The sequence below is a fragment of the Psammomys obesus genome, unplaced genomic scaffold (assembly GCF_907164565.1).
Source record: "Psammomys obesus unplaced genomic scaffold, mPsaObe1.curated_primary_1811, whole genome shotgun sequence".
Classification (NCBI taxonomy): domain Eukaryota; kingdom Metazoa; phylum Chordata; class Mammalia; order Rodentia; family Muridae; genus Psammomys; species Psammomys obesus.
The window spans coordinates 9,947,864-9,962,180 of NW_026590062.1; the positions used below are offsets into that span (position 1 = coordinate 9,947,864).

The following is a 14,317-nucleotide window of genomic DNA, read 5'->3' on the forward strand; positions in this document are numbered from 1 at the left end:
TTTTTTTTTTTTGTTTTTTTTTTGCTTGTTGGTTATTTGTTTGCTTGTTTGTTTTTGAGTCTTATGTAGCTGTAGTAATCTTGGAATTATTGATGTAGTTCAGGATGTCCTCAAACTCATACCCGCCTGCCTGAATGCTAGGATTAAAGGCATGTACCATATGTCCAGTCAACATTAATATTTAAAGTAAATTTAGATTTTAAGTGTAATGGCCTTCACCTGGCATGAGTAAGACAATCCTATGGCTTTAGAGGTTGAGGCAGGAGGATCAGAACTTTCAGGCTAGCTAGAGCTAAAGAGCGAGTTTTAGGCCAGCCTTAGCTATACACAAAGACCCTGTTTAAAAAAGTAAAATATAGTCAAGAGGGTAGGGGTACATTTTCAGATGATAAGAATCACAAGTGTCATCTGCTGAGTGTTGTATGCCTGAGGCTCAACAAGCTTGAGTTAACACCGTCTCATCTTCAGAACCCCTGCAGGCCTCAGTGCCCTCATAGCTCTGGGGTTGGGGTTGGAAGCCATGGGGAATACCAAGTCTAGGGTGCTCTTCTCTAGAGCCTGGCTTGCATCCGCCAAGCCCTGCTGGCGAGCTTTGTGAGAAGGCTCGGGCTCGGGGCATTTCACTTTTGTATGGATAGAAATGCCCACTGCAGGTGATATTATTGTATTGGTGCCACTCCTGGGAACTGTTTCACAATTTGCCTTTCCCTCCACAGGAGAACGGCTTGCGGTTGTAGAGGTACAGTGTGAGAGGCTCAGGATGCTGTACCGAGACTGTGCTCGGCCCCCTCCACCTCCGCTGCAGGCTGACCGGAGACAGGTGAGAGCTCAGTGCCTCCCTGCAAGCAGTGACTGCCTCTGAAGGACAGGCACTGGGTATGGCATAGAAAGAATATGTGGGGCTAAGGACTTTACTCTGAGGTGGAGTGCTTGTCTAGAATGAGCATGTGCAGGCCTTTGGCAGCTGCACTGTCACCTTTGGAGGTCAAAGAATACTGAATATAGGAACATTATACTATGCAGCAGGATTTCTTAATGTCTTTGAAGTCTGAATAACATAAAAGACAAAAACAAATACACAGCTCTTTTAAAAGTTAGGCAACCAGAGTGATGGTAAAGTGCTTGCAATGCAAATCTGTAAACTTGAGTATGGCTTCCCAGCACCCAGGTAAAAGGCAGGCATGGAGACATGCACTCATAATCCCAGTGTTGGGGTGTCAGATACAGAAGTACCCCTGGGGCTTGCTGGCCAAATCAATGAAAGACCCTGTCAGAAAATAAAGTGGACAGTGATTGAGGGAGACCCAGTGCTTCCCCGTGCATGTGTGCAAAACCATACAAGACTAAAAGTGTTAGGTACTTTATAAGAATTAGATTCTAATAATAAGAGGATGTCTGGGAGTAATTAAAACACAAAAATAGCAAATAGAAAAACTGCTACATTTTAATTTTTGTAGCAGCTTTATTCACAATATTCAAAAGTGAAGGAGCCTCAATGTCTTTCAAATGTTGAATGAATTAGCAAAATATAATAGCCAAGCAGTGAGCCATAACATGACCATATAAAGGCTAACCACACAGCACCACAGATTTCCTGATTCCATTTATGTGTACAGAAAACCCATGGCTGAAGCAGCAGGAGCTGGGGAGGAGAGGAGTGAGTGAGAGGCTAGGGCATGACTTCTGGCGAGTGGGGGATTGCTTACAGTGAGAAATCAAATGCTCTGGTCCAGAATGTGCTGATGGTTGCACAACTGCATGAATGTGCCAAAGATATGGGCTTTCAACTAGAGATAGGCAGAGTGTACATTATGAGAGCTGTAAATAAATTGATGCATATAAATAAAAGCATGCATAAACATCATTTGACATCTCAGCATCTTTGGTTATCATGGTGAACACATTGAGATGTGGCTTAAAAGGCAAGTGATTTCTGCTGTCTATAGTGTTCATGTGTTCACATCCAGCGTTTCCTTCACAGCAGAAGGCAACCCCTTTCTATGCTATCCCTCAACAACAGTATCCACCATGCACTGTGCATACCAGGATATACTGGCAAGCTTGGGAACTGATGATGCCCTTGCAGCCATGTCCTTTAGTGGCTACAGTTGTTTGTGTAGGATGTGTTGGAATTGGCTGGAAAGAAACTATGTCTCATAGAGAAGCTTGACACTTCAGTGATGACTATTGGAAGCATAGAGGAGGCAGGTGACCTGAGAAAGACCCTATTGCCCATCTGAGCATTGTCCTCAGAGTACAGCTTCTCTTTAAACACTGAGCTAAAATTGTCCTATGCACAGCTGGGACTATGTGAAGATGAGCATGATGAGAGAAAAATGTCATTTATCAGGAAAGTAAAAAAGTAGCATTACAGTCATGAGAAGTAGAAATGGAAAGCCAAGTAGGAAGATGAGCAGTTGGAGTTCAGGGAGGAATTTTATAAGCCTGGGAGCAGGGAAGGTGATTGCCTTGTAAAAAGTAATTTAAGTTCCTGATGGGGAAAAAAGATAGACCTTTAAAAACAAAACAAAACCATAAAGCTTTCATGCTGAGTAGTGATGCAACACGCCTTTAACCCCAAGCACTCAACAGGCAGAGGAAGGTGGATTTCTGAGTTGGAGGCCAGCCTGGTCTACAGAGTGAGTACCAGGATAGCCAGGGCTACACAGAGAAACCCTATCTTGGAAAAACAAAAACTAACCAAAAAAACAAAACACTCAGAGAGCTTTCCTCTTTTAAAGATGTAATTTTATTTGTTGTGTCCGGGTGTTCTGCCTGTCTATCTGTGTACCATGTGTGTGTGATATCTGAAAGCAGAAGAGCGTGTCAGATGCCCTGGAAATGGGTGCTGAGAAATAAATTCAGGTTTTCTGCAGGAGCAGCCTGTGCAGCTAACCTCTGAGCCCTCTCTGTAGCCCAAACAACAAACTTTTAAATAATGTATATATAGGGGTGGACAGGGCTGGTGTTGTTGAATGGGAAGCCTTGCCTGCAGGTAAGACTTTGGGGCCCATTTCCAGAAATACAACAAAAAAACGAAAAAGAGAGAATAGAGCACCAGTAGTTTAATCATATCATATAAAAATCGTTTTCTTCTCTGAGGGAGTAATGAGATTATTTGCTTTGTTGAATGAAATCCTCCCTCCTGCCCCAATGCAGCCCAAAGAGATCACCTGGAGCCCTTCTCGAGTGTTCCCTCCAGTTCGTGCTTGCATGTTCTCATCTCACCTCACCTCTGTCACCTTCCTGGCTGACCCCAGCGCTGGAGGAGGTCTTCCCCGGGGCACTTTTATCTATGCCACCTCCCCACTGCCAGTCCAGGTGAGAAAGGACCTGCTTCTTTCTGTACCTCAGAAAAAGAAGCTGCAGGTGATAGGCCTGGCCAGTTGGCCCCTCTGACTGTCACCCTCTGCTGCTGTCTCTTCAGGCCCCATCTTTTTACTGGGAAATTGAGATTGTTTCCTATGGAGACACTGATGATGACACTGGACCAATCGTCTCATTTGGCTTTGCTACAGAAGCTGAGAAGCGTGATGGGGCGTGGACCAACCCAGTGGGCACTTGCCTCTTCCACAAGTAAGTGGCTGTTCCCGAATCAGCTAAAAAGGAAAAGTGCTGTCAGGCATGGTCAGGCTTGCCCTTAATTCCAGCATTCAAGAGGCAGCAGATCTTTGTGACACTGAGGGTCTCAATCACCTGGTCTACTAGTGAGTTCAAGGCCAGCCAGGTCTACATAGTGATACCCTACCTAAAAGTGGGTCAGTGTTCCAGAGAGAGTGACTTCCCATAGGTGTCTATGGACATTCAGGGAACCAAAGTGCAATTGTGTGTTTGAGGAAGTTGGGACAGAAAGTGTAACTTTCCTTTGTGGATGATTATGATTCCTCTATATGGTTCTTTCCTAGTTGTCCTCCAACAGGAAATGTGTTTTTCTTCATTCCCAAACATATCTGAGTCATATACCATGATGCTATGGTATAGACTGGAGGTTAGCTGGCCTGTTATAATACTAAAGGAAAGTAGATAAGCCTCAAGCCAAGTGTAGACAGTGGTAGTTGAAAATCTGTTAGTGTTTGGGAAAGCATTGCTCATGACTATTGGGATTTCCTCCTTGCCTGCCCTTCCTTCTCTCCCTCCCTCCACGTTGCTGGTGAGTCTCAGCCTGTACCCTCTTGTTCTTTTAGCAATGGCCGAGCTGTGCACTACAATGGCTCCAGTCTTCTGCAGTGGAAGAGTGTCCGCTTAGATGTCACACTCTCTCCTGGTGGGTGCAGTGGGGCCTTCTTACTCTACATGCTTCTGTGGGTGCCAGCCTTGGACCTAGATGGGTTAAAGTTAAATGAACTTTGCAGTTGGAAATGGGTCATTTGTCTTTGCATGAAAGTCAAACTTGCCCTTATTGTCCAATATCTATACCACAGCTCTCATATTCTGAAGCAATTATCCTCAGAGCCTCCATGTTAGAACTCAGGAGACAGACACATCTGCTTTTGTCCCTCAGTCACATAGTTGCAAATTAGAAGTTCACTTGATAGTAAAATGAGAAAATGTGTGTGTGCTTCCTGCTGTAGGTGATGTGGCAGGAATCGGCTGGGAAAGGACTGAAGGGACTCCGCCTCCTCCAGGGCAGCCAGCTAAAGGTCGGGTGTACTTCACATACTGCGGGCAGCGCCTCGCACCCTACCTGGAAGATGTCTCTGGTGGGATGTGGCCTGTAGTTCACATTCAAAAAAAGGCGAGTCATCTCGATAGGAAAGAAGAATAAATTCTTTTCAGAAATGTGTCCTGACCAGAAGGGGAAGGAGAAAGGCTTTTTTACAACCATTCCCTGCAGTGATCGGGTACAGTGAGCCTGGATAAGTGCTTCCTTCCCTGGTGGGCTCTGCAGTCTAGAATCCAGTGATGCTGTGTCCAGAATTTATTGTGTACCTGCTCTGAACTCCTCTTAACCATCCTTCCGTGAAGTGTCTCCGAAGATCGCTTGTGAGAGTGACCCTCTGAGTAGCATAGAGTGGTAGGAGCTTGGAGACTTATTCTCTGGTGAAGACTCAAAAGTTGAAAGCTCCTCTTCCTCCAGCATCCCTAAAAGGCACACTTGAGCACTCAGGCTCACACACACAAATATGCACACATGTACTCACACCTGAATGCATACTCACATTCCTACACACACAAACTCCTGTGCACCACACACACTTCAGGAGCTTCTGTTCATTTTGAAGGCACACCTAGGCACACCTGCTACTCTATGGGACATTATTACTGATGGCACACTGTAGCCCCTCATCTGTGTCCACTTCTCAGTCCACAGCCAGGGGCCCATCCTCATGTACTCACAGTCAGTCAGCGGCAGAATACATGTTCAAGCTGAGGTGCCTCACTGGCCTTTCTGTCTCAGAAAAGGTGGCATTTTCCTCTCTTGTCTCATGCTTTCATTTACTCAGCAAATGTGCTCCCAGCAGAGAACAAGGTGTTGATGCTGTCTGTCACTGTCATGTTATAATCAACTGGAGCAATTAGACATTAGTCAGATAATCATAGGAACATACAGATACAGTCACAAATTAGTAAGTCTTTAGAGTACCAAGCATATCCCTGCCCTCTGAAGACATGCTGTTTAAGCCAAGCCTGGAGATTAGCTAGCTTTGGAAAGTTAGTGGGAAGCATGTTCCAGACAGAAAGATGAGCAGCGTATACACACGTGTTGGTATGACAAAGCCAATGGCCAGGCGTGGTGGTGTACACATGTAGTCCTGCTTTCCAGAGACAAGTCAAGATGATGGACCTGGAGAGCTGATCAGCCATCTGCAGCTCCACCTGAGGGATCCCACACTTTCTTCTGCCATCAGTGGGCACCAGGCATACATGTGCACGGACATACATGCATGCAAAATCCTCAGACATATGAAAAATAAATAAATTTTTAAAAGAAGATGATTATTGAGAGTTTGAGGCTAGCCTGGGCTACAGAGCAAAACTCTCTCAACTGGGAGAGGGTAAAGAGTGTTAGGAACCTGAGCATGTGTGATAGGAGAGCAGGAGGGAGGCCGAAAGCATGTGCAGGACTCCAGGCACAGCTCACGCATGCCTGTTCCTCTGCCTGTTTCTCCTGCCTGCCTGCTCTTGGGCTGTTCTTTAGATTTACCATTCATTAAAAAGAAAAGCAAAAGAAAATCTAAATAATCCTAAATCCTATATTTGCTCTTTCTAGAACACAAAAACTCGAGCCAATTTTGGCTCCCGCCCATTTGCATATGCTGAAGGACAGGCCCATCGAAATGCTGCTGACCTGTGCACTGACCTGGCAGAAGAGATCAGCGCGAACTTTGAGGCCTTGCCATTTGCCATGGCATCTGACAGTGACAACGATGCTGGTACCAGCATTGCATCAGACCCAGGCACTCATGGGCCACCATGCCGGATTGCAGCAGTAGCCACAGCTCAGCAGCGTAAGTCACATGATCCTTTTGCCCTGTTGCTAGTGCTATGGCTGGTGCTGTGAACTCCACAAGCCCACTTAGCTCAGCCATTCTCAGTGCAGAAAGACACAGGAGGCATGAAGAAAGACACAAGAGGCAGGTCACACTGGGAGTGTTCCCGCTACATGGTAATAAAGGTGTAGGTGTAGCAAGTATGGTATAGGAAGGAAGCTGAAAGCCCAAACATTTGTCTGAAATCACTTCACTTTACAGTGTTATTCTTTTTTTTTTTTACTCACTTAAAAAAACAGTCTCTAAACTGTGGGAAGGCCACCCACATTCTATGCAAAGTTCAAGTAAGAATAAAATGGTAGAATTAGGGAAATGGTAGAATTAGGCACTATTGTGTTTCCTGATCATTTTTTAAAAATTATAATAAACCAGATTGGGTGATTCAGGTTTATAATCCCTGATATTCAGGTGACTGAAACAGGAAGATAATAAATTCAAAACCTTTATGTGGGGAGCTGATGGTCTGCCAGGCTGCTTTGTAATTTTGATCTCAGCGGAAAAACATGTTTTCACCGTGGCCTTCACTGGAGTCAGTGATAAACTGCCAAGTCTACCTCCTTTTGTTTGAGACAGCAGGTGGAATGTCTTGTCAAGTTCACACCTTTTGCATATGTGAGGATCACACAGACAGGTGGTTGACGTAAAGAAGTTAGGCTTCCCTGTGAATTCATTCATTGTACTAAAGGACTTTTGCTCTGACTTAAAAGGGTCAGTCTGAAATAAAGCAGGCACGACTAGTGTCCACTAGAACCTCTCAGAAAAATTCCATGTGCTGTGTGTTGCTTTATTAATTTTTCTTTCAATTCTCACTCCCAAGAACCGGTCGACTCTGCGGGTGGGCTCTGGCACCTTTGTAGCTACAGAGTGTTCAGCTCCAGCCTGAGTAATTTAGCAAGACCCTATCTCAATGTTTAGATAGATAGATAGGCAGACAGACACATAAAACATAGATAGATACATGCATACATATGTATATAGATACATGCATACATGTGTAGATAGACACATGCATAAATATGTAGATAGACAGATAGATACATAGATAGCAAGACAAACAAAAGCTGGTAACATATCTCAGTGGTAAAAAAAATACTTAGGACGGACGATGTTCCATCCCTAGAACTGTGAAAGAAGAGAGAAGGAAAGGAAAAAATAGTCTCATTGTGTTTTTCTACAGAGTATGATAGTGACACCTCCTGCCATTATAAAGTCGAACTCAGCTATGAGAATTTCATTACCTCTGGCCCAGATCCCCACCCGCCTCCCATTGCAGATGATGAAAGTGATGATGATGACGATGATGACATTCCACAGGTAAGACCCCCACAGCCTGGGGCAGGGCTGGGTGGTACTTGCTTAGCTCCCTGGTGACTCTTGGGGGCAAGCCCTATGCTATTAGCTTTCAGCGGTATCCTTGTGTGTGTTGTGTGTGTGGTTACCTTGACACATTCATCACTTTGAACTGTCAGTAAGTAGGGATGTCTGCTAGGCTGGGCTGTCCAAGAGAGGTCTACATGTTGAAAGGTAAAGGACCATGATGGTAGCTTAGCAGGAAGTCCAGGCTGTAGTGAGAATGTTTTGGTGGCTTGAAAGGAAAGGAAAGATTTGCTGAGAGAGATCGATCAGGGAGTGCCTTGTTGTGGTAGGGAGGAGGGCTTGCTGGGGTGTTGAAAGCTTGTTGTGGGGGAGGAAGGGCTTGTGTAGAGCTACCAGAGCCTACACGAAGCTCTTCCTCAGCTCACAAGCTTCCTCTTCTCACAGGAGGACCACTATGCCCTGCTGGTGAAAGCTTGGGAGACCAAGGTTTTCCCTACCATCCGAAGACGCTTCCGCAATGAAGCTGAGCGGAAGTCAGGCCTGGACCAGATCAAGGGTGCTTTACAACTAGGTCTGCTGTGTTTTGTTCTTTTGAAGAGTCATTGAGAAGCTGTGGGGATAAGGGTGATGGTTCAGGAAGCAGCTCCTCAGATGGCATGTCTGGCCTTCATTGCTAGGCTTCCTTTTCCTTGTCAGTGTGACTTGTGAAGCTGGAATGTGCTGGTGCAGCTACAGTAGTAGTTGTACAATGGAGGCTGCATGGCCCCATGGAGAATGCTCAAAGCTGAAACCCCAGATGGGCTGTTTACCAGCTGGTGGAGCTTGGGCTTCCCCATCTTGAAATGGAATCAGTAGAGACCTCTAACTCATCCACATGTGTGAAGTGAGCTGGTGAACATGGTGTTTCTAAGAGCAGAGCCTTCAAGTGCTCCTAGTACAGTACTCAGTGTTGCAGCAACAGCAGCAGCAGTGATGATGGTGGTGCCATGTCCCCTTCAATAGAGCAGTCAGTGGCAAAGGCAACAAAGGGGATGGATACTAGTGCCCAGAGGACAACCTCTGTCACCAGGTTCCGTGGGGAAGGCCACTCACATTCTCTGCAAAGTTCAATATGGAGTTTTCCATTGTTCCCTGGCTTGTTCCTCAAACAGTATTTTTTCCTCCTGCGCTATTTCTTTTGAAAAACCTGCAAAGATTATTATTCTGTAATCTTGTCCTGTTGAGCCTAGTTTCTTGCCCACCCTGGGGACTTCCCCTTTCCATAGAATCCTTCTCTAATTGTGCTTTCCTTTAAAGCATGCTCAGATTGCTATGCCTTTTCACTGCAGTGAGGCCAGCAAATGGAAGGACTGTAGCTGTGTGGTGGCTGTGATTGGTTAAAGCAGTCTCCTGCCAACCCACATGCTCTTGCACATGGTGTCTAAGCATTGTAGGTCTGAGACAGCCACAGAAAAAATCTGGGCCCTACCTCACTGAACTTCCCACAGCGCTTTCCTTTTTGTTTTGTTCCCAAGTTTTTAGACATCTCTTTTCTTGACTTAGTATAATTAATATGATAGTGCCATTTTTGCTATTAAGTGTAACTGTTTCCTCTCCCTATGGGAAGAAACAAAAAAGCTGTATATAGAGGTGCAGGCCTAATACCAGATGAGAGGGTGTCAAGTTCAAGACCATCCTGGGTCACATAATGAGACCCTGTCTCAAAAAGAAAGCAAACAAATCAGAATCACTGCTCTCACATTCTTCTACCTCCCATTTGCTATTGTTTGTTCTTTAAAGTTAGCCCAATCTAAATGCCACCATAATCATGTGCCCTTCTTGGTAACTGTCCTGTTCTGAGGAACTTTAGCTATTCCCACCTTGTTGCACACCGGCAGTGCTGACTTAGATGCTCTCAGCCCTGAGCACACTGGGCAGAAGAGCTCTGAGGCCCTAGAAGTGACACATTCATTACTTAACCTGGGTACAAACTGTCCTCCCAGCATCAGTTCATTCCAAGCACGAGTCAGTGCCCTGTTGGTCTGATGATTGTGTTTCCTAGAAGTTACTCACTGTACTATGTTTGCAGGCATGGTGGATATCGCCCGGCAGACAGTTGAATTTCTCTATGAGGAGAATGGCGGCATTCCAAGAGACCTTTATCTTCCCACCATTGAGGACATTAAAGATGAAGCAAACAAGTTTACAATTGACAAAGTTCGAAAAGGTTTTGCTTTTGCTTCCTCTCTGCTCTATGAGTAACATTTCTTTTGAAAGGAGTAGCTGCTGGCTCCCTAGGGTGCTCTATTCTGAGTGACTTGACCTCATCCAGGCTCTCTCGTGAAGCCCTCAAGTGTCCTGGTAGGCCACAAGAGGACATGTAGCCTCAGGCCTTCTCCCACATGCCCAAAGCTCATACCGTAGGCAGTTTTCAGGGCTGAGAATAGAGGGAGGAAGTGGGACCTGTGCTGAGGGCTTCAGGTGGGCTTCCTGGCCTGGGCATGGATTCTGAGTTTTCTGGGCACAGTGGCACTCTTTTGTCTTCCAAGCACTTGGGAGATGGAGATCCATTCAAGGTTAGCCTTGGCCACATAGTGAGTTTGATGCTAGCCTAGGTTATGTGAAGCCCTGTCTCAAAGACAAACAACAAAAACCTAAAACACCCAAAACACGTACTCATGTTTTACAGCACTTTTTACAATGTACACGCACTTTTTCAAAACTAAGATAGTCTATCACATATTTTGAAGAAACAACGGAAAAGTTCATTCACAAAGAATTTTAAGCCACTCATTTTATTCTGCCTCATACTCTTCAGAAAAATATGTCATAGTTGGGGCTAGAGAAATGGCTTCGCAGCTAAGGATGCTAGTTGCTCTTGTAGAAGAGCTAAGTTTGGCTCTCAGCACCCACATGGCAGCTCACAGCCACATAGGACACCAGCTCTTTTAACCTTTTAGCCTCTATGATGTGTACCTAGACACATGTGCCATACAAACTTAGACACACACGTCTTTATATTGATGTATATCACTATAAAGAAAAGTACATCTTAGTGTGAGGTATGGTGGCACACACCTTTCATTCCAGCACCAGGGAAGCAGAGGCAGATCTCTTAAGTTTGAGGCCAGTCTGGTTTACAGAAGGAGTTTTAGGACAGTCAGGGCTACACAGTGAAACCCTGTCTCAGGAACAAAAAAAAAAAGAAGAAAAAAAGTGCATCTCAAAAAGATACATCACAGATAAGTGGAAGTATATTTATATTTGTGTGCCCATTTCTTTTTTCTTCTTTTGGGGGTGGGGAGAGTGTGGCTTAGTAGTAGACTGCACGCCCAGCATTCTTAGGTGTTTGGCTACCACCAACAAAAGTATTTGCCAGGGCAGCTTTTACTGTCATCACATAGTTGTGTAACCACCAAACTATTTCCTCTATAATTCTTTATCATGTTCGTATCCCCAGAGAAATTTGTGCTCTCCTATCTGCCCATTCTTTCCTCTCCCTAGACTCTGTGGATTGTGCCTCTGCTTTCTGTTTATGGACTTACCCATTGTGGACATTTGTGACAAATGGAATCATTTAACATATGCTCTTTAAGGCTTAGCTTCTTTTTCCAAGTTCATCCATGTAGCATGTATCAATACTTCATTCTTTGATTGTCAAGCAATACTCCATTGTGTATCTGTGCCCCTTAGTTGTTTCCAATCATCATTGATGGGCTTGAGTTGGCTGTACTCTTTGGCTATTAGGAATACTGTTGCTCTAAACATTTGCGTACACACTCTTGGGTGAACATATAACTTCATTTCTCCAGGAGAAATACATATGTATTATAATAGATGGAAATCTGAGGCATAGGTTCAGTTGTTGGGTGATACAGTAACTCAGTGTTTAACCTTTTGAGAAACTGCCAAAATATTTTCCAAAGCAGGAGACCATCCCAACTTTGCCAACAGCTCGTCGGCTATGCACATGGGTGGGAGCCTTTTCTCTGTCTTCTTATATTAGCCGTTGCTGTTAGTGTGAGGGTCTCACTGTGGCTCTGTGACAGATTTTCATTTCTTTTTGGAGAAGTGCTTATCCAAGTCCTTTGCCTGTTTTTAAATGGCTTGTCTTCTTAACTAGTAAGTTGAAAGAGTTTGCCACTTTTCTCTTTACAGGCTGAGCCCTGTTCCTTTTATGGTTACATTGAAACTGAGGATATTGTCACATGCTGTTGTCACAGGTATAGCTATTTGGACCCTACAATACCTCCTTCCATGGTGACATGGTACTTCCTCTACCTCCTCAGGTCTCACGGTCGTAACCCGCTCTCCAGACAGCAGCAATGTAGCCAGCAGTACCGTGGGAACTGCCTTGCCAAAATTTGCCATCCGAGGGATGCTAAAAACCTTTGGCCTTCATGGAGTCGTCCTAGACGTTGATTCAGTAAGTGAATAGCCAGCCACTCAGGCTATTCCAGTCCTGTGTGTGTAGAGAGGGTCCTGGGCCCAGGTACCATACAAAGGGACTATAGGCTAGGGTGCTAAACATGTGCAAATGTGCATGTGCCCTGGGGTTCTGTCCTCAGCTCCACACAGACCCATGAAAAGGGATTGCGCTTTTAGATCCTTCTTCAAGTTAGAAACAAGGAAACCAGGCTGCAGAGGTTTTTCAGTGGTTAAAAGACTCACGGTATCATTAGGAATGGAGTTCATATCCCAGGAACCCTGTCAGGTAGTTCACAGATGCCTTACTTAACTCTAGCATCAAGGCATCAGAAATGTATTCCAGCTTCTGTGATCACCCAGGCACACACATGTGCATACAGTCACATGGACAGGCACACATAAATAAACATAAAATAAATCTTAGAAAAGAAAGGAGGGAACCAAACAAAAGTGCAGCTTATGGGAGGGAAGCTATACCAGGAGCCCCCGCCATTCTGTGCTGCCAGTCACATCCAAACTGTCACTGCCTCACATCGCTTCATTACAGAACAAAGTGACCCATTATCCTTGAGGACAGCATCAGAATCAATACACAGACCAGAGCTAAAAATTTAGGCTGGGGCTCCGTAATCATGGAGATGGTGGAAGAGAAAGAACCTGTTCTGAACATTGGCTCTTTCAACATTGGTTTCCCCTTATGTCACATGAGTGTCTTAAGCTCATCAGCAGTTGTCTCCATTTTGCAAACCTGAGTTCAGACCCAGTGGTGTATCTGTGACCCCAGTGCTGAGATAGGGAGGACAGGAGGATCCCTGGAGCTTGCTGGCCAGCCACAGTAGCCAAACTGGGGAGATCTGAGTTCACTGAAAGGCCCTGTCTCAAAAGAGCTAGGTAGAAAGTAACTTCCTTAGGGACTCCCAAACATCAGCCGCTAGCCTCCACACACGTGTAACATTTGAGCATGTTGCCCCCAGGTTAAAGTCTTCTAAAGTCTGTTTACCAGTGTCTCTCTCTGCTTTGGTAAGTTTCCAGGTTCCAGGGTAGGCTCTGGGACAGGATGCGGAGTCTCCTGTTCACTTTATCTCTTGAGTCACCAAGCTGATGGCTTAGGCAACTGATCAGCAAATGACCATGAAAGATGATTGAAAGAAAGCAAAATAGGGAAGGAAGCCCAGGATTCCTTCTCTAGGACTAGGGACTGGCTACACTGCTCCTAAGGTGGAAAACTTTTAACTGGTCACTTTTTTTCCTGCAGCCAGGACTGTAAAAGGCTGCTTCTAGCCGAAACTTCAAGGGGTTGTAAAAAAGGGCTCTTTGATCTGAGATTAGTTCCTGCGCTGGAGCAGGCTGCTGTGGAGGCCTCCACAGGCTAAAGTAAATTTTTTCCTGCTTGTCCTAGGCTGATGGTTAGAGCCTGAATCTGCTCACTTATTTGTGAATCAATAGGAAAAGGAAAGAGGAGAGAAAGTAAGCAAAGACCATTTATGCACACAGGCTCAAGGGAAAAGGTGGATGAAGTTAAGAACTTTAACTTCAATGGATTCCACAAGCTTACATGTGACAATGATGTTGATTTCTGCTCGCATCCCCTCTGCAGAAACTGCAGCAAGTTTAGGCTGCTGGTTCCATTGTATCTGCCCATATGTTCACACAGACAAACAATGAGACATGTAGACCTATACATATTTATACACACATTCAGTGGACGACACAAAAGGAGCTCCTTATATACAGACAGACAGTTGACATACACATGTAACATATGAACAAAAAATAGGCAAATGTACATATTTATGTGTAAACACATATCTATATACATATTTACAACTCATGGATGAAACGAATTCCAGCAGGCTTCTATTCAGTGGCTTCCACTACCAGGCTTCTGCCAACAAAGGTGGTTGGTTCTGCCACCATTTATTATATGGCCTTTATACCTCTGAGACAAAGCTCCCAGGATAAGAATTACCTCATAGTCAAAAATGTAATTAATCACAAAAACAGATGAATTCCAAAATTCAACAGGTTACATTTTTTTTTAAATAAACATTTCTTATCTGTGTAGCCATTCCATAAGTTCATAGTGAATTCAGAGTGTCAAA

General features: G+C 44.7%; 1 protein-coding gene across 1 annotated transcript in view; it reads left to right on the forward strand.

The window, feature by feature from the left end:
- Positions 1 to 14,317, forward strand: part of Hectd4 (HECT domain E3 ubiquitin protein ligase 4) — a 110,756-nt gene that overhangs the window by 61,019 nt on the left and 35,420 nt on the right. Inside the window, exons 40-49 of the mRNA XM_055606012.1 lie at positions 717 to 820; positions 3,160 to 3,321; positions 3,428 to 3,576; positions 4,185 to 4,264; positions 4,572 to 4,735; positions 6,212 to 6,449; positions 7,669 to 7,805; positions 8,253 to 8,379; positions 9,877 to 10,014; positions 12,077 to 12,213. Of these exons, the coding sequence (XP_055461987.1) occupies positions 717 to 820; positions 3,160 to 3,321; positions 3,428 to 3,576; positions 4,185 to 4,264; positions 4,572 to 4,735; positions 6,212 to 6,449; positions 7,669 to 7,805; positions 8,253 to 8,379; positions 9,877 to 10,014; positions 12,077 to 12,213 (1,436 nt within the window). The remainder of the gene's footprint in view (positions 1 to 716; positions 821 to 3,159; positions 3,322 to 3,427; positions 3,577 to 4,184; positions 4,265 to 4,571; positions 4,736 to 6,211; positions 6,450 to 7,668; positions 7,806 to 8,252; positions 8,380 to 9,876; positions 10,015 to 12,076; positions 12,214 to 14,317) is intronic.